A 24,996-nucleotide genomic window follows, 5' to 3' on the forward strand; every position below is an offset into this window, starting at 1 on the left:
TTGGACCTGTTGTTGTGGTTCAGCCCCCTGCACGGCCCTCTGGCTCCACCGTGAGGTCACGAAGCACATCTCCATCATCCGTCTCTGAAACACCAGACACGTCTGCGCGCGCTCTTAGAGCGTCGCGTAGACACAATCAGCAACAACGCACCTGTCTACAATCTACAACCACCACACCTGCGAGTGATCAGCTCATCACCAAGCTACAAGAGCCCAGCCAACCCGCTGCGTCGTCGCCAGAACGTGCCTAAGCGACAGTTGGTAACGTTGTCTAGCCTGGAGCGCTGCTCTCTCCTGCGGACCCCAACCTCTCACTTGGAACTCCGGCTTCTGGATTTGGACCTCTAAAGGACTCGCTCTGTCTCTCACGGTTTACGGACCCTGGAAAACCACGCTCAGACTTCTCTTGGATGACGGACGCCTTTGCCCGCGCGCACGTTTCATACACTGGACACGCAATTTACATACCGCACCACACGTAGAGTAAATACTGTAGCGAATTCGGGGGACAACGCAACCACAGGAACTGCCGCGGCCGGGAAGCGAACCCGTATCGCCCGCACCGCAGGAGACATCGCTAATCGCTAGACTAAAGGGTCAGACCCGGCGGCCAGCGTGTCCACTTCTCCATGCACGTTACACTATCTACATTGGTGTCAGAAGTGGGATGGAGCCCCGAGGCGCGAAGCAGCTGATATGCTTAAGCGCCGGTACGCGCTTCCCGAAGGAGGAGGAGGAGGAGGAGGAGGAGGGGGGTAGTGTAACGTGCATGGATAAGAAGACACGCTGGCCGCTGGCTGGCGGGTCTGACCCCTCAGTCGAGCGGTTAGCGATGTCTCCTGCGGTGCGGGCGATACGGGTTTGCTTCCCGGCCGCGGCAGTTCCTGTGGTTGCGTTGTCCCCCGAATTAACAGCACAGAAGCCTCCATGGTGATTATTATTTCTCAATGGAAGATCACCTCATTGTGAATTATCACTTACATGTTTGATGAAATTGTACTGTAGATGCAAAACAACTAGTTATTTGAAAACTCATACATACGTGAATCATTACAAGGTGAAACAAAGTACCTTTGGGTTCTGTGGTTTAACCAGTGGATTTTTTTAATTTTTTTTATCCATTCCTTCTTAACAGGATGCTCTTCTGCAGAAGAGCTTGGACCATTGTTTCTGCCTGCTTGGCTGGTGTGTTTGCTGGAGAGCTCTTCTACCCCTTGGCTTGGGATACATTGGAGCTGTTGGTGCTCTGTAAAGGGGTTTGTAACTGTCAGTTGTAGTAGAGATCCCAGTTTCTGGGTTGAAGTTGTGGGTTTGGCTTTTATAGTAATAATAAACTTTATTTGTAGTGCACCTTTCAAAACATAGCTACAAAGTGCTTCACAAAAGCAAAATAAAAGGCAGAATCAAATAAAATGACAAAATAGAAGCATTATAAAGAGAACATAAAATGAGAATAAACTAAAATAAAGTATGCAATAAGATATTAAAATAAAACAACAGAATGGATTATTAGACATACACAACAGGTTTGACAGCAGCAGGATGTCATCCACACCGGAGTCATATAGCAAGAGCAATATTTTTTTACTCCTTTTGACCACTGAGGCACAGGCAGTTGGGATGTCGCTTGCAGAGTCTGAGGCAGCTCCATTTACTAGATCCAGCTCGACTCGAACTGGATTTGCCTTCTGTTTGTTGGAGATCTTGTCTCGTACTGGAAAGCTCAGAGACGCCCATCATTACCCAGAAGTACGTTTGATATATGTTGATAATGGGAGGGATAATGGAAGTCTCTCTGGCTGCAGCAGCAGTGGTAGTAATGACAGGCAGTGTTTGGACAGGGCTCTGCTGTAAAACAGGGACCATCTTGAGCTCTTCTGTCTGGGTGGTAGCCGTACAGCTGCTGGGAACTGTGAGCTTGTTGGTCATCTGTACTGGAGGATATCTGGACAGAAACTAAATACCAGTGAAGTTCATTAATAGCAGCAGGTTATTTGAATTTCACAAGACAAATTCTTTCCCTTTTCAAGCTTTTTGTGAATTCCTTTATAATAATACATGTTATTTGTGGGCGCCTTTCAGAGCACTCAAGGACACCTTACAGAACACAGTTAAAAAACGAGCAGCACTGTATCAGACAACATAAAATCAAAACAAAGCAGGGTAGATGATAAAAAGTCAATACAACAGATAAGTATAAAATCATCATCTGCACAAAACTCAATGAAGCGTGTATCAGACTGAATATGCCAGTTTGAAAAGGTATGTTTTGAGATGGGATTTGAAGGTTGAAAAAGAGTCAATGTTGTGAATGTCTTGTGGGAGAGAGATCCATAGGCGGGGGGCAGAATGACTGAAGGCTCTATAGACCCCATGGTAGCCAAGCGGGCCAATGGTGTAAGTGAGTTGGAGAGCAGAAGAAGATCTGAGAGTGCGGGAGGTTGTGTGGATATGAAGGAGCTCAGAAAGATATGAAGGAGCTAGGTTATTAAGGGCCTTAAAGGTGAGAAGCACTATCTTGAAGTCAATATGGTATTTAACAGGGAGCCAATGGAGTTGCTGAAGAACAGGGATGATATACTTTTACTGCAATTTACAACAAATGTGGATAGTCTTCAAACCTGCCCCTCTCTTTCTACAAGGCACCTTCTGCAGAGGTTCATCCAGCACTGTGGAGGCACTGCTGACCGTGCCTCCACAGTGCAGCTACAGCAGCTACATCAGATTGCTCTTATGTCGTAACCCTGCCTGCTGGCATCCTGCCCAGACACCCTAAGGCTACATCTAACTCTAATTCTAACTCCGCCAAGGATATTTTTTCTTTCTTGTTTATAGGTTGCTCTTCTGCAGAGGAGCTTGGAGCCATTGTTTCTGCCTGCTCAGCTGGTATATTTCCTGAGGAGCTCCTTTTCCGCTTGTCTGGGAATACACTGGAGCTGTTGGGGCTCTGTGAGGGGGTTTGTAACTCTGTCTGTTGTATTAGAGATCCTTGCTTCTGGGTCAATGTTGTGGGTGTGGCTGTAATGGTATTAGAAGTGCCGTGTAAAGGTGAGACAGCCTTGGGTTTGAGGGTTATTTGTTTGCCAACAGGGGTCTCTTGAGTCAGGGTTGTGACATCTGGTGTTGTGAAAGCTGGTAGCAAAACGTTAGCTCTGACAGGAACCTTCCTCCTGAAGGCAAAACCAGCCACCTGTTTCGGAGAAGGATCTAATTCAAAAGAAATTTGAGAATGGCTGTTTGTGGAGGCCTGCTCTTTTATTTCCTGCTTGCGGAGCAGTTTCTCAAGTGTTATCTCCTCAAAAGCCTCGACCTTGATGCCATTGCTGGAAGCAGGATTATCCTAAATAGCAAGCGCAGTGGGGGGGGGGGATTTGATATCATTTACAAACATTTCTTGTAGAAATTAACAGCTCTGATGAAACTTCATGTCCGGTCATACCTTGGCACCACTTCTGGGAGTGTTAACCAGCTTGTCTGTCACATTCACCAGCTGTTGTGTTGTTGGTTTAAATGAATGTCGTTATCTGAGAAAATCCAGAAAATTTTAATAGGTCTTATGTTTAAAAAAATGGAAAGACCATTTAAATCCTGTCTTATGATTGACTATGCTATTTTCTGTGTCCACTTGTGAAAATTGCAATTAAGAGCAATGGTCTGGCAATTAAAACAATTGTATTATGGGCATTTAAACTTGTTGAGTACTCATCTTAAATTTCAATGTTTATCTTGTTCTGAATGAATAATGGTTAGTGTCTAATATGAAGGCATTAATCATGATCACATTTTCAGCCATATTGCCTAGCATTACATGAACCAGTCAGTTGAAGAGCTGTCTTACTAAGCAAAGTAGCTTTATTGATGCGTAGCATCCTGGGTGTCTCTTCACTGACAGAGCTCTTCACATTGTTTGTTTCCTGGGGCTGCAGAGCTTGACTCCTAGCTGCCTTCTCTTCCTGTGTCTTAACCTGCACTACAGCCTCAGGGGGAGCCGCTCAGCAATGCACTGTGGCATCCACGGGGTTTTTATTCTTAACCTGTTGACCCTGCTGCTGCTTCTTTTCCCAAGTCTTGATCTGAGAAATGGAAACAATTTTGACAGTGATGGTTTTCTTGGCGCCCTTGGTGGGTTTAGACGTGACTGATGCTAGACTGATGCCGATGCTAGAAACCTAATTAACTTACTGGAGGCATTTGTGTCTGCATGTTTCTGGACCCACCCACATAAGGGGCATACTCTGGACTTAGTCATATCAAGAGGACTTAATATTACCTTACCCTGTGTCATGGATGTTGCTATTTCAGATCACTTTTGCATATTTTTGATGCGTCTGCTTTTCCTGTACAACAGAAGAGTACTCGAATAATCAAAAACATTTCATTGACAATAATACTGTGGCAAGCCAGCATGGAAGAAAGATTCGAGAGGCAGATATTTCTTTTTAATGGCAATTCCCATGTCTCATACCTTGCATGACCCCAGGAATGCTCTTTTATTTGCACACCAAAATGGCTAGTGAACAATGATTTCCCCCCTTAGGTTACTACTGGAAACATTAGTCTCAGTCACGGTCCTACAGTCAGTCAGTCAGTCAGTAAAATGGTCATCTACTTAGTCTGAGTAAAACCCCCAAACAAACACCACAACCATAATAACCAAAAACAACAACACAACATCACTATAACAACAATTTGAACATGAACGTTAACAGTCCCAGAATAGAATCCCTTGCGCTGCCCCAGCGCAGAGCTGCCGACAGTCAGAGCGACCGCTCTCTCTGGTTACTACTGTCAAGGCAGAGAATGCGCTTTTTAACAACGTTGTAAAATGATAGCGCTGACAGGACATAGACGCATTTTCACACATACATTGAACAAATCGGGTTTCCGCAACAGTTCAGGCAATGACAACTACATCCATCCATCCATTACCCAAACCGCTTATCCTGCTCTTAGGATCACGGGGATGCTGGAGCCTATCCCAGCAGTCATTGGGCGACAGGTGGGGAGACACCCTGGACAGGCCGCCAGGCCATCTCAGGGCCGACACACACACCACACACATTCACACCTAGGGACAATTTAGTATAGCTGATTCACCTGACCTACATGTCTTTGGACTATGGGAAGAAACGGGAGCACCCGGAGGAAACCTACGCAGACACGGGGAGAACATGAAAACTCCACACAGGACAACCTGGGACAACCTCCAAGGTTGGACTTCCGCTGGGCTCAAACCCAGGACCTTCTTGCTGTGAGGTGACTGCGTTAACCACTGCGCCACCATGCCGCACATGACAACTACAATACAATTGAAACCTTAAAGAAAACTGTAAATGAGCTATCATTGTTCATGGCATCACTAACTGAGGATCTTGTGAACAACAACTCAAAAATACGAAATATCTTTGACAACATTGCACCTGTTAAAACTAAAAACGCAGAAAAACAAAAAGGCCTCTTGAGAAACGGAGTGGTTAAGCAACGTAAGAGAGTGTCATCAGGCAGAATGGCAGTGGAGAAAGACTATACTTCAGGTTCACCATGAAATCTACAAAGATAAACTGAATAACTACAACAAAGAAATTAAACAGGCCAGACAGTCTTTCTTCTCTAAAATTGTTACTGAAAATATTAACACTAGTAAAGTGCTCTTCTCTACTGTTGCTCGACTTATTAATCCACCATCTCCAACCCCATCAGAGATGCTGTCCAATGAAAAATGTGAGCTGTTTGCTACATACTTCAATAACAAAAGCATTGCCATTAGACAGAACATTAGTGCCTCAAGATCCAGAACTGAACTTACCGTCTAGTTCTCCAGAAATATCACGGGCCGTATGTCTTACTTTGACCCTGTAAAAAACTAGACAATATTGTTGGGCAGCTCAGGTCCTCCACCTGCTGGTTGGATCCTCTCCCTGCTACATTTTTTAAAACGGTTTTTAATTGCTTAGCACCTGAGATATTAAGAAATTATTAACTGCTCTCTTCAGTCAGGTATATTTCCTGCAGCACTTAAAACAACTGTCATTAAACCACTCCCGAGCAACCTTGATGCAACAGTTATTGCCAACTTAAGGCCCATCTCCAATTTACCGTTCCTCAGCAAAATACTTGGAAAAAAAATCTATTCTGCTTAATAACTAACATCAAACAATCCCTCTAGCCTTTTATCAATCCGGTGTTTGATCTCACCATAGCACACAAACAGCACTTATCAAACTTGTGAATGATCTGCATATGAACACAGGTTCTAATAAATCTGTTCTTGTGCTCCTTGATCTCTGTGGTGCCTTCGACACTGTTGACCATGATATTTTACTAGAGAAATTAGAAAAATGGGCTGGCTTATCTGGCCCGGTTCTGAACTGGTTTAGAACCTACCTACAGGATAGCAGTTCTTTGTGTCCATTGGAGACTTTGTCTCGGACAAAGTGGGTATTATGTGTGGGGTACCCCAAGGTTCGATTCTTGGACTTTTACCTTTTAATCTGTATATGCTCCCACTTGCACATTATACAGAAACACAAAATAAATGACCATACTTATGAAGATGATTCACAACTGTACATATCCCTATCTCCTGATGACCTAGATCCTATACGTTCCCTAACTCAGTGTATTGACGATATTAATTTATGGATGTCAGATAACTTTTTACAATTTAACAATGATAAAACAGAAATACTAATTTTGGTGCAAAGACTCAGAGACAAAGAATTGCAGCTCATCTCAGCTCTCTGTCTCTGGAGTGCAAAAGCGAAGCTAGAAATCTGGGTGCAATCATAGACGGCGATCTAAATTTTGAGAGCCATATCAGTTATCTCACAAGAACAGTCTTCTACCATCTTAAAAATTTTCAAAAATAGGGGGCTTTCTATCAAAATCAGATTGTCAGAAATTAATTCATGCATTTATAACAAGTAGACTAGACTACTGTAATAGTCTATTCACCGGCCTCCAAATTTCAGTTGTGCAGCAACTACAGTTAATTCAAAATGTGGTAGCATGTGTTCTCAGCGGAACTAAAAAGTATGAACACATTACACCTTTTCTTAGATCTCTGCATTGGCTCCCCTTCAAAACTTGAATCGATTTTAAAATACTGTTGCTTGTATACAAAGCTCTAAATGGCCTTGCACCTCGGTATACAAAAGACATGCTAATTGGATACAAACCAGCAAAAACTCTCAGGTCCAAAGGTTGTGGTCTTTTAGCCATCCCTCATACTAACTGTAAAGTAGGGGAAGCTGCCTTTGTGTTTACGCCCCAAATAGATGGAACGCCCTGCCTGAGGACCTGAGAGAGGCCCCCACACTGGACACTTTTAAAAGCAAAAGCAAGTTAAAAACCTTACTTTTCAGAACAGCGTATGGCTAAGTTCTTGGTGTGAGTGTGTTTTGCATATTGTAGCGAAATCGGGGGACAACGCAACCACAGGAACTGCCGCGGCCGGGAAGCGAACCCGTATCGCCCGCACCGCAGGAGGCATCGCTAACCGCTCGACTTAAGGGTCAGACCCACGAACCAGCGGCCAGCGTGTCTTCTTATCCATGCACGTTACAATATTTTGATATTTGTATATTCTGCTCCGATTCCTGTATACCCGCACTAACAACTGTCAGTGTGCACTTTAATTTTCTACATTTGCACTTTTAAGATTGTTTCGATTGTATTATCATTTAATTTAAAGCACATTGTGTTGCCTATGTATGAAACGTGTTATATAAATAAAGTTTGTTGTTGTTGCTGTAAAGAAATTTGTATTGTGTTTGCTGCATTTTTCTGATCACTGAACTTGAAACAGTTTAAGAAATGCCTAATGAAGAGGGTGGTGTCCAGATTATATCAACATTTCAACCTACAGAAAGAGTGAGTGAGTGAGTGAGTGAGTGAGCACCACAGTGTCCTTGTAAAATTAATCCTTCATAAGAGATATTAATGAGGCTTATTTATATTGATAGTCTTTGCTTTTTGTGTTCTGCACAGGACAAGCCTAATATCATCCCACCCCTTCTCTTTTGTTCTATTGTCTGCAAAGATATTCTAACATACTTTGAGATAATTTGGCACACATTGTAACTTTATAATATTTGCTTCGTGCCATATTGATTAAGCATCCCTCGAAGTCCCTTCCTTCGGATGGATAGTAAGGGCACATCTTAGTGGCGTAGCTTGTTTGTGCTTCACCACAGCCTTAACCTGCCCTCTGAGGCTTAACCTCGTAATGGGATTAGGAAAAAAAGAATGGCGAATGTGCTGTTTCCATCCTTCTGCAGCCTTAGTTTGACCATATCATCCATTATGTGAGTTTATGATCACTCTGAAGCATATGATAATAGATCTCCACATGATCATGCCTGTATGAACTGCTGGCAAAAGCTCACCTACTGGGCCGTAATGTATTTGCCCTGCATGAAGACAAACAAGGACAGGTTTAACGACAGAGAAAGTTGTTTTACTTACAAAGAAGGAACGCCTGTAATATGATGAACTGAAAGAATAAGATTAAAATTGCACTGTAAACGCATGTATGAGTCATATACAGGTAGAAATTTCCTTTATGACTCACACAAACCATAAATTGGAAGGGGATCGAGTAAGTGACTCAACAGTGATATAAGTCTGACAGAAAAAAAAAGGTTTCCGCATCGGGTTCAGTGCAAGTTAAACAATTGTTTAGGTTGCTCGCACTGGTCGATGATTGGTTTATAGCCAGTCTAAGTAAAAGTAAACGGGAGTATTTAATTGTGTGTGTGTGTGTGTGTGTGTGTGTGTGGTGTGGGGGGGGGGGTAGATGATGCATGTGGGTGTTTCGCGAACGCGCACGCAGGAACTTCCTGTCCTGCCGGGGACGCGAGATATGACGTAACTGGCTTGCCGCGCAGTGATGATGGCGGTGCGTGAACGCGCAGTCAAAGTAATGGCTACTCTGGAGCGGCGGGTGCCTAGCCTCGACGATTTTGTGGGTCAGAGCTGGAGTGTCTGGGCTGAGAGGGCCGGTGTGACAGCATCGGCTGGTAAGCAACCACCTGTTCATCAATATTGTGGCACAAGAAGCCGATTAATCGACATGTTGGGGTTTATTCTTGTGGAAACGGAGGGCAGCGCTAACCATGTTACCCAAACAAAGACCCTACCGGGTCCTAGCGCTGGGTGGGTAACATGTTGCTCTCTCCCAGGTCCTAGCGCTTACGGCGTCCTATGAAAAATAAGTGAATATTACTACAATTTCATCACCGCAGTGTGTTTCTTTACCTCTGTTATTGAAATGAAATGGTTGAATTTATTAACGTAGTTTATATCAATTAAGGGGTCAGACAGCGGTGGGACCGGAGCCAAAGGCGGTCTGCGTGAATGGTCGGGCGAGCAACTTCTTGCCATGCAAAGCTAACGGTAGCTAGCTAGGGGCGCTAACTAGCCATTATGAAGCAGCTAGCTTGCTAATGATGCTAGCAGCAGGAGGATACAGACACCGGTGACGGAGGAGGAGTCTGATGCTGTTGCCACCATCTAAACGCTAGCCCAGCCTTTGATACCAGGGAACGTTACTACGTGTTCCTCTCCCTTCATTTATATTCCCTTTGGTTGCTAATCCACCGCCTCAATCCAGCAGACAATACACCTCTCTAAATGAGAAACAATCTTGATTTTACGATTTTTTTTCTAATCCAATAAGTGCTGTGCCCTGCCCCGCTCGAAGTGTGCGCTCTATCCTCATTTTCTGGCATCACTCCAAGTGCTACTCTTGTTGAACTATCATAAAATAATCCTCAATTATCTTACTGGTTGGGGACCAACCAGTTCCTTATCAATACCGAAGTATCAATATTGATACTTGCTACTGTTGATACTTATACCTTAAACGTAGAGGCTGTAGATCTGTCATTTTCTTACATGATTGAGCTCAAAGGCCTCTCAGTATGTCCAGAAATATGGAGCTAGATTGGTGATATCCAGCATTTGAAGTTTTGCGTGAACTTTTGAGTTATGTTGACTCTTAAATTACTGATGAATCTGATTTGCAACATCACGAGCGACCCGCAATGCCTATAGATGCCCTTTAAGCATGTGATCAATGTGTACTCCAGGGCTCGATGTGGAAGACTGCAACAAGAATGGCAAGAAAGCGGCAGAGGCCATGTCCCTGAGCAAGGAGGGTAAGTCTGCACACCACAACCTGCTAGAGATTATAGCCATGCTGTTCCCGTTTTAATTGTATGGAAAGTAGACTATCAAAATGCTTTACAGATTTGTATATGCATAAGTCTTTGCACTCATTTAAGTGTGCCAGTTTCAAATGAGTGAGTATAGCTTCTAGTGAAATGAAAGCTTCAGCTTCTCTTTGATCTCTAGCCCTCCCAAGGGGCAGTGAGTGAATAGGAGTGCTGCTTGGCACCAAATTGAGCTAGGGGAAGTGTTATGGCAAGGGACTGTTGTGTTGAGGTGCCCTCTGGCAACTAGTCTGGCTGTATGTAGCAGCAGCTGTCTGACAGAGACTCCCCGTTGTGTGTATGTGCATTCGCGTGTGGGTTACAGACGGAACCGATGAAAGTGAAAGGAGTGGTGTGTGCTTTTTTCCTACATTTAGCCTAAACTGCCCAGCAGACTGATGCTGCCCTGTGCTTTGATCTGTCACTAATTGTTACTCATTCTTTTTTGATCACTTTCCCCTGTTTTTTTACAGACATGTCCATCTTTGGCCACTACCCAGGCCATGACGACTTCTACCTAGTGGTGTGTAGTCACTGTGGCCAGGTGGTCAAGCCGCAGGCCTTTGAGAAGCACTGCGAGCGGAGACATGGCCCCCTGGCCAAGCTTTATGCACGACTGCGCTCTCCCACCTCAACACCTCAGCCTCAGCAGAGACCTCGCCATGGGCACTCTCCATCCCATGGGACCTCTTCCTCGGTTTCCTCCTGGGAGGGTTGGAACCAAGGGGTCGGGCCACCTCGTGCAACTCCACCGTCCCCTTCCACTCCACCAAATTACAGACACTCCAAGAGCTCAAAGGACAATGTAAGGTAAGATGACAGAGTAGGACAGTGAGGGGGCAGTGTGGGTCTGAGAAAAGGCAGTTAAAAAGCAGGTTGAGAAAGTGAGGGTTGATGTTGAGGAAATAGAAAATGTTGTGAAGGTTTAGCTCTTACTGAAGATGTGCTCAATGCTCAGGGGGTACTTGCATGAAGGCCCAGAAATGTTTTATTGAAAACTTGATATTTTTAACATTGCAAAGTAGTAAACCAAAACATGATTAACAGACAATTGTGATTAATGATTGCAGATTATTAAAGGGAAACTCCATAGAATCGAATGTGCATTCTTTAATTCTTTGGTATTCAGTTTTTGTTCCTGTTGAGGAAATAATTTGTTTGTTTTGATCAGTTTTTCAGTTGTATCAGTTTGAAGTCAGCAGTGATGCTCAGGCAGGATGATGGATGTTGTCTTGACCTGGTGTACCTTTAGCAAAATTTTAGCTGCTTTATGCTTTCTGACTGAAGTGTAAATACCTGAACCCATCCCTGGAAATGAAACAACAGATTGTGACGTGATAGACAACTTTTTTTTTCACAGTAAATCAGGGTTATGAAGGAAATATGGGAAAGAAGAGCAGGGAAAAACATTGTCAAATGTTAGTTCTGTTGAAATATTGGAGAACAGTTTAAATCCAGTCCATAATGGCATAAAAAAGTGTTGCCCAATCATGTGCCATGGAGGGCTGTATATAAGCAGGTTTTCATTTCAACCAAACCGGCTACAGCAGCTGATTTACCTACTGGTTCTCTTGTCTAGAGGAAGTTGTGTTATTAAGTATTCAAGAGATTTATTTGTCACGTACACACAAGTACAAGTCCCGAGTGCAGTGAAATGAAAAAAGGTACGAGCTCTGAAATGTGCAAGTAGAATCAGTTGGTGAAAACCTGCCAACACATGGCCCTCCATAGCACATGATTGGGCACCACTGGCATAAGCCATCTCTGGTAGATGCTAGCTTGAGGCATGAGCTGGTTCTCTATGGATGGAGCAGTTGACAGACTTATTGTCTTTGTGCACAGTTTGATTGTCCCAGCTTTAATGCTGTTGGGTAAACATGTTTCAAAAGACTTTTGACATTTTAAATGTGGTCTTGTAAATTCACCTTGGGAATCTCTATTCCATTCCCATCATCCAGACATTCTCCTCTAGAGAAGGGCTCACACAGTGGCCATTCGGAATCGCCTGTCTTCAAGCAACCGCCACCCTTGGAGCCCCCAATGAGTTCTCCTCCTCCATCTCTTCGGGACCCCCCTTGGTCACATGGTGGTGCCCCACCCGACAGGCCTCTAACCCAGAGGAAGGAACTGGCTTTGGCTTCTGGAGTTTCTAGTCACCGGGTCCCCAGACCCTACAACAAAGTAGCCTCCAGTAAGAATGGGTGAATGGATATGTGCGAGGGTTAAGTTGAAATGAAAAGAGAGAGCAGAAGCAAGGGATTAATGTTAAAAAGTTAGTCTGTCATGATTTTAGTCCAAGTATGTCTGAAAAGTGCCCAAAGATAGATTATAAGGAAAATAACCAATTTGATTGTTTTGATGAGTAATATTCTGATACCAGTGGATGTTTTCAAGAAAGGCAAATTTAGGCAATTTAAAAACTCATCCATAATCTGTCATTTGGAACAGACCTGCAACATTACTATTGATTTAATGCTAAACCCTGTTGGTAAATATTATGCAGAGTTAAATGCTTAGTTGTTTGCAGCAAATTTATGTAATTCTGGCATTATTAACAAGGTTTGCCTGAGCACCATTCACGATCAAGTTATAGAATAGTGAGGCATAATATTGGTGAAAAGCTTTCATATCACAAGTTAAGCCATTATAAATATTAGTCTACCAGTTCCATCAGCCTTATCTAGGAAAAAAGCTCCAGGTTAGCCTGTAGATTTTGAAATATGAAGTATTTTTGACAGTTGTTGAGAGTTTTATCTTGGTGCTGAGACGTGCTTTCCCATCCTGCCTGTCTCCAGGGAGAGAGTGTGACCTAGACAAGCACTGCGGTGTCCTGGACCCTGACAGAAAGAAAGTCTGCACACGCCTCCTGACTTGCAATGTAAGCTCCAGCCACACACTCAATTTGCCATTTGTCCTCCTCAGCATAGACCTTTTATTGAACTTTTGTTTTAAGGAACACTTAAGTGAACATTTGATAGATGCCTGATTTGGAAGCCAGTCCTTCTCCCAATGCTTTAGACCCAGTTAATATGCAGTCAACCATAGCTAGTGGGAGAAATTGGGTTATGAGATTGTGAACTCGCAATACACAAGCAACAGCAACAACCAAGTGCTATTTAATTAATGAATAAATTGCATGAACTGTTGTTATAAAGTTTTATGTATTTTTATGACCATAAGGAAACATACTTTGGCATTTTGTAAGGGAGCAAATTATGTAGGCACGTCTATGTTCTACTAAACGATGAACTATGATTAACAATGTGCTTGTCATTGACATTGTGGTTCAAACTTGGTGGATAGATTCATGTAGGTTTATGGTGAACTAGAGCAGCTATTCGAGGATACTGTGGGCACTGTAACCAATTCACGTGTTTGATGTTGACAGAAAGCTTTTTATTTTGAAGATCAGACTAGCTGAAATAGATTTGAGAATATAGTTCCAAAACATAGTTTATACATGAGATGGGTGTAAGGTCATAAATGTGAGAAAAGTAAATTATCATTATTGGATGGAAAAAGGATTAAATGCAAGGAAGTCAGTATTAAATTATGTGGAAGTAGCAGTAAATATCTAAGTTTAGTATTTGTTTCAAGATGGATCAAATTGTAGTCATGTGCTCCCGGGCTCCAACCCTCAGATGTGATGAATATGGCTTCAGGCTTCTACGCCAGGCTGCCGTCACAGGAAGAGTCCTTATATGGACACTGTTGTCTGTGAAAGAGGATGTGGCTTGTGCAGAGTGTTAAAAGCCACATCCAATACAGTGCGGACAGGATGACCTGATCAACAGGAAATAACAGAAAGACAGGAAAGAATCAGATAAAAGGGGCTTCCTATACTTAAATGCCACGGTGCTTGAATGCCTTTGTTCAGTGGTTTGATAGTTTCATTCACTCCCAGTATGCATTGGGAAAGGATTCAGTTATGTAATTTTTATTTTATTTTTGTGCACAGCCATACTATATGCCTCTTTTTCAGTTATGAAAATGATAGCAGCAAGAATGTCTTTATTATCCTCATAAATGTGTACTTTTACACAAAGGTGCCTCGAATGAAGTGCAAAAAAGGCTCCCATTTAATACAAGCGTGTTGTGTGAACTTATTAGTAGTCATAAATGTTAATAAAGACACGCAGGGATCTACAGTAGAAAATTCAAATATATGCAATTATTGGAAGTCTGCAGTTGTGAATTATCATTTTTTGCAATATTCTGCAGCCATGAAATTATTAGGGCTCAGCAACAATTCAATATGATAATTTATCGTATAATGGTATTGCATCACGATAAAATTTGGTATCATCTCGTGATACACAATTTTGTTCTCTAAATTAATGATGATGAGAAATATATTATGTAAAATTTCTCACAAAACAAGGTCTGAAATATTTCAGAGAATATTATTTGGAAACTAATCAGAGAGATGAAGAAAGTAGACAGGAGTACAAGGAGACACAGCGTAAAGCGAAGAGATAGAGGTGGCAAAGGAAAGGGCGTGTGGTGAGTTGTATGAGGGGTGAGACACTAAGGAAGGAGAAAAGGACTTGTACCAATTGGCTAGACAGAGGGACCGAGCTGGGAAGGATGTGCAGCAGGTTAGGGCGATCAAGGATAGAGATGGAAATGTGCTGACAAGCGAGGAGAGTGTGCTGAGAAGGTGAAAGGAGTAGTTTGAGGGGCTGATGAATGAAGAAAATGAGAGAGAGAGAAAGTTGGGTGACGTGGGGATAGTGAATCAGGAAGTGCAGTGGATTAGCAAGGAGGAAGTGAGGGTAGCTATGAAGAGTGGAAAGGCAGTTGGTTCTGATAACATACCTGTGGAGGCATGGAGATGTTTAGGAGCGATGGCAGTGGGGTTTTTAACTAGATTGTTTAACACAATCTTGGAAAGTGAGAGGATGCCTGAGGAGTGGAGAAGAAGCATACTGGTACTGATTTTTAAGAACAAGGGCGATGTGCAGAACTGTAGCAACTACAGAGATATAAAGTTAATCGGCCACAGCATGAAGATATGGGAAAGAGTAATAGAAGCTAGGTTAAGAGGAGAGGTGATGATTAGCGAGCAGCAGTATGGTTTCATGCCATGAAAGAGCACTACAGATGTGACGTTTGCTTTGAGAATGTTGATTGAGAAGTCAGAAGGAGTTACATTGTGTCTTTGTGGATTTAGAGAAAGCATATGACAGGGTGCCGAGAGGAGGTGTGGTATTGTATGAGGAAGTCGGGAGTTGCAGAGAAGTATGTAGGAGTGGTGCAGGATATGTATGAGGAAAGTGTGACAATGGTGAGGTGTGCGGTTGGAATGACAGATGGGCTCAAGGTGGAGGTGGGATTACATCAAGGATCGGCTCTGAGTCCTTTCTTGTTTGCAGTGGTGATGGACAGGTTGACGGACAAGATCAGGCAGGGGTCTCCGTTAGGGATGCCCCCCGAAACCCGGTTCTAAACAGGAACCTGTTCTAAATTAGTAAAAACCGGAGCATTTTTAAGATCCGACGTTTTCGGTTCTGCTATCGGTGATCGGTAGGTACTCGAGAAATCATAGAGTGAGATTTATATTGTGGCAATTGTGTTTTTCGAGGAATTTAAACGTCGCGAACATAATCTTGTTTGCCGTTTTCTCCATCTCTCTGTCTCTCTCTCTTACTGCGCGAGGGGCGGGGCTGTGCTGTGCTCCACACACTCGCTGACACACGCACAGACGGCTCTGCTCAAGTGCTCATCATGGCGGAGAGAACTAAACGTTCAAAAGTTTGGGTATATTTTTCAAAAGTCGATGACAACAACGCTCGTTGCCACAAGTGCAACAAATCATTTGCCAGTAAGGGTGGCAATACAAGCAATCTGTCGAAACATCTTTTGTTGAAACATGGTATTAATCTGCAGAAATGCGGAGTTTTCGACTGCTTTGCTCGTAGTGTTCCATCCATGTCCACTGCAGGTAAGCCGTATGAGCCATAGATATGGAGTTAGCTAGGCTAATAACGAATTGTTTAGCTACAAATATATAAGCCATAGATACGGAGTTAGCTAGGCTAATAGCCGGGGACACTATAAGTCAGGAGAGATCACGACTCCTGCCGGAGAAGGCAGATATGTTGATTTTTCTGCAGAAGAACTGTTAGGATAATGTTCTAGGTTCTTGTTTGTTTGAACTTCCGTTAGCCTTTTGCTGTAAAAATTTATTTTTAATATACACTACCGTTCAAAAGTTTGGGATCACCCAAACAATTTCGTGTTTTCCATGAAAAGTCACACTTATTCACCACCATATGTTGTGAAATGAATAGAAAATAGAGTCAAGACATTGACAAGGTTAGAAATAATGATTTGTATTTGAAATAAGATTTTTTTTACATCAAACTTTGCTTTCGTCAAAGAATCCTCCATTTGCAGCAATTACAGCATTGCAGACCTTTGGCATTCTAGCTGTTAATTTGTTGAGGTAATCTGGAGAAATTGCACCCCACGCTTCCAGAAGCAGCTCCCACAAGTTGGATTGGTTGGATGGGCACTTCTTTGAGCAGATTGAGTTTCTGGAGCATCACATTTGTGGGGTCAATTAAACGCTCAAAATGGCCAGAAAAAGAGAACTTTCATCTGAAACTCGACAGTCTATTCTTGTTCTTAGAAATGAAGGCTATTCCATGCGAGAAATTGCTAAGAAATTGAAGATTTCCTACACCGGTGTGTACTACTCCCTTCAGAGGACAGCACAAACAGGCTCTAACAGGTACTATTTAATGAAGATGCCAGTTGGGGACCTGTGAGGCGTCTGTTTCTCAAACTAGAGACTCTAATGTACTTATCTTCTTGCTCAGTTGTGCAACGCGGCCTCCCACTTCTTTTTCTACTCTGGTTAGAGCCTGTTTGTGCTGTCCTCTGAAGGGAGTAGTACACACCGGTGTAGGAAATCTTCAATTTCTTAGCAATTTCTCGCATGGAATAGCCTTCATTTCTAAGAACAAGAATAGACTGTCGAGTTTCAGATGAAAGTTCTCTTTTTCTGGCCATTTTGAGCGTTTAATTGACCCCACAAATGTGATGCTCCAGAAACTCAATCTGCTCAAAGAAGTGCCCATCCAACCAATCCAACTTGTGGGAGCTGCTTCTGGAAGCGTGGGGTGCAATTTCTCCAGATTACCTCAACAAATTAACAGCTAGAATGCCAAAGGTCTGCAATGCTGTAATTGCTGCAAATGGAGGATTCTTTGACGAAAGCAAAGTTTGATGTAAAAAAAATCTTATTTCAAATACAAATCATTATTTCTAACCTTGTCAATGTCTTGACTCTATTTTCTATTCATTTCACAACATATGGTGGTGAATAAGTGTGACTTTTCATGGAAAACACAAAATTGTTTGGGTGATCCCAAACTTTTGAACGGTAGTGTATATATATTTTTTCTTTATCTTTATCTACTTTTATTTTCTTATCTTATTTGTTGTTGTTGAATGTTGATTATAAAGTCTATAATTCAGACGCATTTAAAACATTGCTGCTGCTGTTGCTGCTGAATAAATATTTGTTTATATTATATAAAGTTATATAATAGAATAATAAAGCAATGTCGATTCTGTTCTTAATTAAGTGTCTTTTTTTCTTGCATAATAATCAAAAAGAACTGATAAGAGTATCGATAAAGTACCGAACCGATAAGCAGTACTGATAAGAGTAGTAGTATCGATAAAATCCTAACGATACCACCCATCCCTAGTCTCCGTGGACTATGATGTTTGTGGATGACATTGTAATCTGTAGTGAGAGCAGGGTGCAGGTTGAGGAGAGCCTGGAGAGGTGGAGGTATGCACTGGAAAGAAGAGGAATGAAAGTCAGTAGGAGCAAGACGGAATACCTATATGTGAATGAGAGGGAGGACAGTGGAATGGTGAGGATGCAAGGAGTAGCGGTGATAAAGGCATATGAGTTTAAATACTTGGGGTCAACTGTCCAAAGTAACGGGGAGTGCAGAAGAGAGGTGAAGAAGAGAGTGCAGGCAGGGTGGAGTGGGTGGAGAAGAGTATTTGCAACAGAAGGGTAACAGCAAGAGTTAAAGGGAAGGTTTACAAGATGGTTGTGAGACCAGCTATGTTATATGGTTTGGAGACAGTGGCACTGAGGAAAAGACAGGAGCTGGAGGTGGCAGAGTTGAAGATGTTAAGATTTTCTTTGGGACTGACGAAGAAGGACGGGATTAGGAACGATTATATTAGAGGGACAGCTCAGGTTCGACAGTTTGGAGACAAAGCAACTGAGGCAAGATTGAGATGGCTTGGACATGTGTGGAGGAGAGATGCTGGGTATATTGGGAGAAGGATGCTGAATATGGAGCTGCCAGGGAAGAGGAAAAGAGGAAGGCCAAACAGAAGGTTTATGGATGTAGTGAGGGAAGACATGCAGGTGGCTAGTGTGACAGGGGAAGATGCAGAGGATAGGAAGAAATGGAAACGGATGATCCGCTGTGGCGACCCCTAACGGGAGCAGCCAAAAGTAGTAGTAGTAGATTATTTGGAAAGTAGTTTTGGTTTGATTTTTGACGTTACCAAGCGGTTCAGTGTGATGACTCTTAGTTGGATTCTTAAATTTAGCATTTATAAACATGTCATATTGATATTATAAAAAAAATCCCATATTATTATTGTGATACTTCGCATATCGCCTAGCAGTATGTTTAAAAAGCTTTAATTTGCCTTGTTAAATAAAAAAAAAAGTGTACAAATCTTTAGGAAAATTGCCGTTATTTATTTAACTGGGTTTATCAACAGAATGAGGTGCCAGGACAGTTGTAAGGTACAATTGATGACATTTGGAGCAGCACTTTTAGTTTGCTAATTGAAAATCTCAGTGACTTCAAATCCCAACTGTTAATTTTAGTGGGCTGGAAGTTGTACAGCTGTAGCACAATGAAGTGGTAGCAGTAGGTGTTGATCCGATGTTGGATTGCAATGAACAATATTGCACGATATTTTCAGTGCAAAAAAATGATGCTGGGTGGCCTCTAAACTAAGTTTTCTAATGCCTGTTGGTGGATTTGTTTCTTTTAAGAATATGATTTCGATAGGTCCATACATGACTGTAAATAGATTTTAGTGTGGGTGCACCTTGTGTGAATAGAATCCTTAACCCTTTGTTGCCAGGTTCTCCGCATTGTGCTAGACAGAGATTGGAGCCTCTTAACCTGAAGGTGTGGGTGCCTGCTTTACCCATTGAGCTACATAGGAATTGATGCTTTTAAGAATTCAAATCTGCAGCTTGCGACTTACCAGAATAGAGGTGGCTGTTTGCCAACATTAGGCCCAAGCTTAGACTCTTCACTTACCACCTGCATCCTGTGCCCCTCTCCTCAGATCCACTCCATTCACCAGAGGAGGAAAGTTGTGGGGCGCAGTAAGAACTTTGACCAGCTAGTGGCAGAGCTGAAGACCAAGGTCCGAGAGAAAGGGTCCCAAGGCCTTGATGGGGGCTGCTCCACTGGTCGTTCACCCAGCCCAGAGAACCCTAGGGAGCCAGCTGGTGCCCCACACTGCAGGAGACCACTTACTAACCTACCTGCCTTTAGGTTGGTGATCTTCACTCTAGCTGGCCTTTAGCTTCTCTCTTCATAAGCTGTGGCATACAAGATGTTTCTGGATAGGTGTAATAGGTAGAACTACTCAGACTTTGTTGGTTATGAATCGTTGCGCCTTATGTAACTGACCATTGGTGATAAATTATCTTGCCTTTTCTTTAGTCAATATGGCTAGGAATATTTTGTTGAACAACTGCATGAACAGATTGTCTTTGTGCCTCTTGGTCTATATAGAGCATCCTCCGAGAGTGCCCCAGAGGAGGAGAAGCTGTGGCAGGATGAAGGGAGCCACCGTGCCCCCTCACCCCTCATCCATGGACGTATCTCCAGTGATGAAAGTGAAGGAGAAGGACCTGAGGAGCTCTCCGAGTACCCATCATCTGCCTCACATCCCCGACCACTAGCTGTAAGACAAGTGCATTAGCAGCAGTCATAGTGGTCATTTTTTATCATCCTTGTGAAAAAGTAATCGAAGACTTCCAATGGTTTTTTCACCTTTGTGTTGAGCCAAAGAAATGTGAATTTAAAAAAAAAATATTTGAGACTTTGAAATCCACATAACGACAAATATAGTCCTAATGCTTATAACTTGCACTAATGAAAATGTCCATAGAAGAGCAATTTAGTTGTGTGTTCTCTACAAAAAATCAAACTGAGATCAGAACATTAATGTGGCGTTCACAGTGTACCCATATGCAACAAACTGCAATGGATGTTACTTGTTTTTGGTTGGAGTTTCTTAAACAACGGCCTGACTACGAACAATTCAGTAAATTGATCTTGCAGCATTGTCGAAAGCTCTAGCTGACATTTCTCTCTCCCTAGACAGTTTGGATCTGATATTAAATAATTTATTCAAGTTATAAGCAGTTAGACATTTTAGAATTATACAATATTTTCAATAAGTCACGTAATACTTGGTTAAGTGTATCACTATGGCAAAGTAATGGAGTCCTTAGCCGTGTTTCTAAAAAAAAAAAAAAAAAGTTACGTCGTGAACAAAGCATGATGGATGTGTAAATAATTCCAAATGTAATCCCAGCCATCCCTGGTACATTTACTTCTAGAGGAAACGCTGATCTGCATTAACAAGGTTGTTCCTCCCCAGGTGTGCTCGTTTGGCAGCCATGCAGTGGGCCATGGCGTCTACACGTTTGACAGGAGGCTCCACCATCTGAGGTCGGCTCTCAGCAGCATGCTAGAGCAGCACATCAGCGCCCATCTCTGGAAGTAAGAAATGAGAGCTAGGGCCCTGATTTGATTTTCGTCATTTTTAATTTAAAAGAAACAACCCCTGGGATGAGTAGATTGTATTTTTAATTATGAATGCCAATTTCACTGAGATCGAGGGCTGGATTTATCTAATCCAATCAATGCTGTGTGTGTTTTCATGAGTTGTTTGAAAAGTAAAAAAAAAACAACCCAATAATGACTGATTTGTACGCTGGTATTTTACCACCGCAAAGTGCAGTGAAACCAACCGCTTGGTTAGTTGCAGGTGATGCATGTGCCATGTGATGAGTATTTTCCACTTTCTAAGTTAAAATCGAGGATTGGGGGGTGGGGGGGGCAGTGGATATATGCTGTTTGCTGGCCATCATATTGATAAAAAAAACAAAACAGATTAGAGTTCTGACTTTTGCTCTTCATCATAACTGTAAGCGTTGTGTCCATGTCAATTCTCTTTAGTCTCTGACATGTATGCAGACATATGTGTCTGTGACAGGTGTGAATGACTGTATAGGACATACAGTGCATCCGGAAAGTATTCACACCCCTTCACTTTCCCACACATTTTGTTATGTTACAGCCTTATTCCAAAATGGATTAAATTCCTTTTTTTTTTATCAATCTACACACAATACCCCATAATGACAAAGCGAAAAAGGTTTTGTAGAAATTTTTGCAAATTTATTAAAAATAAAAAACTGAAATATTGCATGTACACAAGTATTCACACGCTTTGCTATGACACTCAAAATTGAGCTCAAGTTCATCCCGTTTCCACTGATCATCCTTGAGATGTTTCTACATCTTGATTGGAGTCCACCCGTAGTAAATTCAATTGATTGGACATGATTTGGAGAGGCACACACCTGTCTATATGAGGTCCCACTGTTGACAGTGCATGTCAGAGCAGAAACCAAGCTATGAAGTCAAAGGAATTGTCTGTGGACCTCCAAGACAGGATTGTATCGAGGCACATATCTGGGGAAGGGTACAAAAAAATTTCTACAGCTTTGAAGGTCCCGAAGAGCACAGTGGTCTCCATCATTCGTAAATGGAAGAAGTTTGGATCCACCAGGACTCTTCCAGTGCTGGCCTCCCAGCGACACTGAGCAATCGAGGGAGAAGGGCCTTGGTCAGGGAGGTGACCAAGAACCCGATGGTCACTCTGACAGAGCTCCAGCGTTCCTCTGTGGAGATGGGAGAACCTTCCAGAAGGACAACCACCTCTGCAGCACTCCACCAATCAGGCCTTTATGGTAGAGTGGCCAGACGGAAGCCTCTGCTCAGTAAAAGGCACATGACAGCCCGCTTGGAGTTTGCCAGAAAGCACCTAAAGGACTCTCAGACCATGAGAAACAAGATTCTCTGGTCTGATGAAACCAAGATTGAACTCTTTGGCCTGAATGCTAAACGTCACGTCTGGAGGAAACCAGGCACCTCTCATCACCTTGCTAATACCATCCCTACAGTGAAGCATGGTGGTGGCAGCATCATGCTGTGGGGATGTTCTTCAGCGGCAGGAACTGGGAGACTAGTCAGGATCGAGGGAAAGATGAATGGAGCAAAGTACAGAGAGATCCTTGATGAAAACCTGCTCCAGATCACTCAGTACCTCATACTGGGGCGAAGGTTTACCTTTCAACACGACAACGACCCTAAGCACACAGCCAAGACAACGAAGGAGTGGCTTCAGGACAAGTCTGTTAATGTCCTTGAGTGGCCCAGCCAGAACCCAGACTTGAACTCTATTGAACATCTCTGGAAAGACCTGAAAATAGCTGTGCAGCGACGCTGCCTATCTAACCTTACAGAGCTCGAGAGGATCTGCAGAGAAGAATGGGAGAAATACCCCAAATATATGTGTGCCAAGCTTGTAGCTTCATACCCAAGAAGACTTGAGGCTGTAATCGCTGTCAAGGGTGCCTCAACCAAGTACTGAGTAAAGGGTGTGAATACTTATGTACATGCAATATTTCAGTTTTTTATTTTTAATAAATGTGCAAAAATTTCCACAAAACCTTTTTCACTTTGTCATTATGGGGTATTGTGTTTAGATTGATGAGAAAAAAAAGGAATTTAATCCATTTTGGAATAAGGCTGTAACATAACAAAATGTGGGGAAAGTGAAGGGGTGTGAATACTTTCCAGATGCACTGTAGGCTACAGCTTGAGTACCCCAGAATATTCCTTTTTGATGCAAGTTTACCCTACATCCATAAGTAAATCCCAATGTTAGCTCTTTTCATGTGAACCTAGATAATTTGACTTCAACTGGCTTGAATGATTTTTTTTATAACCCACGTGTCTTTATTTTTTGCCTTTAATCCAGGAAAATACCTCAAGCCACCGACCATCAATCTCAGAGTTCCTCAGCCAAGACCATCATTCCCTCTTCTCCTTCCTCCATATCCTCTTCCTCTTTGCACTCCAAGGTTCGCACAGGAAGTCACATCAGCTCTACCGTGAAAATTTCCTCGTCCTCCTCCTCCTCCTCCAGCCGTGGACCAGGCAGACCCCCTGTGGCTAGTCAACCAGAGAATTTAGGGAGCAGCAGCGGGGGCCACATCGTAGCACCAGTGAAGCCAGCGGCAGTCCGCCAGGTAGGCTCTGGGCGACTTAAGAACCCAGTGGGACGGCCCAGCAAACAGATGCTGAAGTTGCGGGAGGAGGCTGCAGCAGCTGCGGCTGCCGCTCTCCGGAAACGCAAGGCACCATCTCAGGAGGGGGAGCACTCCGGCCCCGACAGGAACTGCATCATCCTCCAGGACCGGGGCCGTCCACCCTCTGCTTCCTCCTCCTCATCTAAGACTGCCCCATCCCTGCCCCTTCCACATGGACAGACCAATGGCACACTTTCCCCTGGCAGCAAGCCCCGACCCCAGCCCTCTCCCTCTGAATCCCACTCGCCAGCAGCCACCGCAGCGTGGTCTTACAGACGGACATACCCTCCTCCAGCCCATTCCTCTCCCCCCGACACAGCCACCACCAATTCCCACAGCAGAGGGGTTGCAGGGGGGGACTCATTGCACGGGCGAGGAAGTGGGAGGGGCTTTGAGCACCGCGGGCTGGTGAAGAAACGCAAAGGGGGCAACAATGGGGAGCACTCACCTCCCCCCAAACCTTCACCGCACCGCCTGTCCTCTTCCTCCCCTTCCTCTTCTTCCTCTCCTCGCTCAAACTTCTACCCCTGGAAGGACAGTAAAGGTGGAGCGCTGGCCGGGGGGCTGGAGAAGAAACTGGGCACACAGAAGGTGAGTCGAGGGAAGGAGAAAAATGTGCAATTCAGCCACAAAGCGGCTACGGTGAAAATAATTCATATTTGATATTTTTAGTCTGCCATTTTGAATAAGAATTAGATGAAAAATGGTATTCTCAACTCTTTTTTTCCTATCCTCTTGTCCCACAGCCAAAATTGCACCATTAAGTGTGCCTGCCTTACAAGCCACAACGAGGGAGCCAGCTCTGCTCAGTCAAAGACTGGCAGCAGGACTCAACAAAATAATTTTGTATGTGTGTGCATTTGGATACTCAAACCAATGTTTGTATGTGCGTGTCTGCTTTTGTCTTATTGAAACCTATGAGTGTAGGCTCAAGTGTGCGTGTGTCAAGTTGTGTTTGTATGTGCACAACTAGTAAAATGACTTCAGCGGTCTTCAGTGTCTGAATCAGACTTGGGTATGTGTGTATCTGTGAATTTGGTGTCTGGGTGAATGTCTCGGGGAGATGGGATCAAAGAATTTCAGTGTATTGATTTAGAAATACCTCAAGACCATCTTGGTTATGCTGCTAAATGAAAATATGTTGGTTTATATAAATGGATTAAAATGTCCTTTACACTTGGACGCTGTGACTTGTTTTTCCAAGGTGTTCGATGTTTTTGCCTGTAAGTGATTTATTGAAGGTAGAGGGAAATTCTGAATACACGCCATTCAGCCAGGGGCAGTGTGGCTCAGGAGGTAGAGCGGGTCGTCTAGTAATCG

General features: G+C 43.2%; 1 protein-coding gene across 1 annotated transcript; it reads left to right on the top strand.

Moving 5' to 3' along the window:
* The first annotated feature begins 8,890 nt into the window (after positions 1-8,890).
* Positions 8,891-24,851, top strand: atxn7l2a (ataxin 7-like 2a). Its single transcript, XM_056275141.1, has 10 exons — positions 8,891-9,020; positions 10,092-10,160; positions 10,688-11,024; positions 12,173-12,405; positions 13,010-13,092; positions 19,566-19,777; positions 20,021-20,192; positions 20,895-21,016; positions 23,346-24,267; positions 24,423-24,851. Exons 1-10 carry the CDS (start codon positions 8,891-8,893, stop codon positions 24,438-24,440), a joined length of 2,298 nt encoding a protein of 765 aa, XP_056131116.1. The 3' UTR covers positions 24,441-24,851.
* The last annotated feature ends 145 nt before the right edge of the window (positions 24,852-24,996 follow it).

The sequence above is a fragment of the Lampris incognitus genome, chromosome 2 (assembly GCF_029633865.1).
Source record: "Lampris incognitus isolate fLamInc1 chromosome 2, fLamInc1.hap2, whole genome shotgun sequence".
Taxonomy (NCBI): Eukaryota; Metazoa; Chordata; class Actinopteri; order Lampriformes; family Lampridae; genus Lampris; species Lampris incognitus.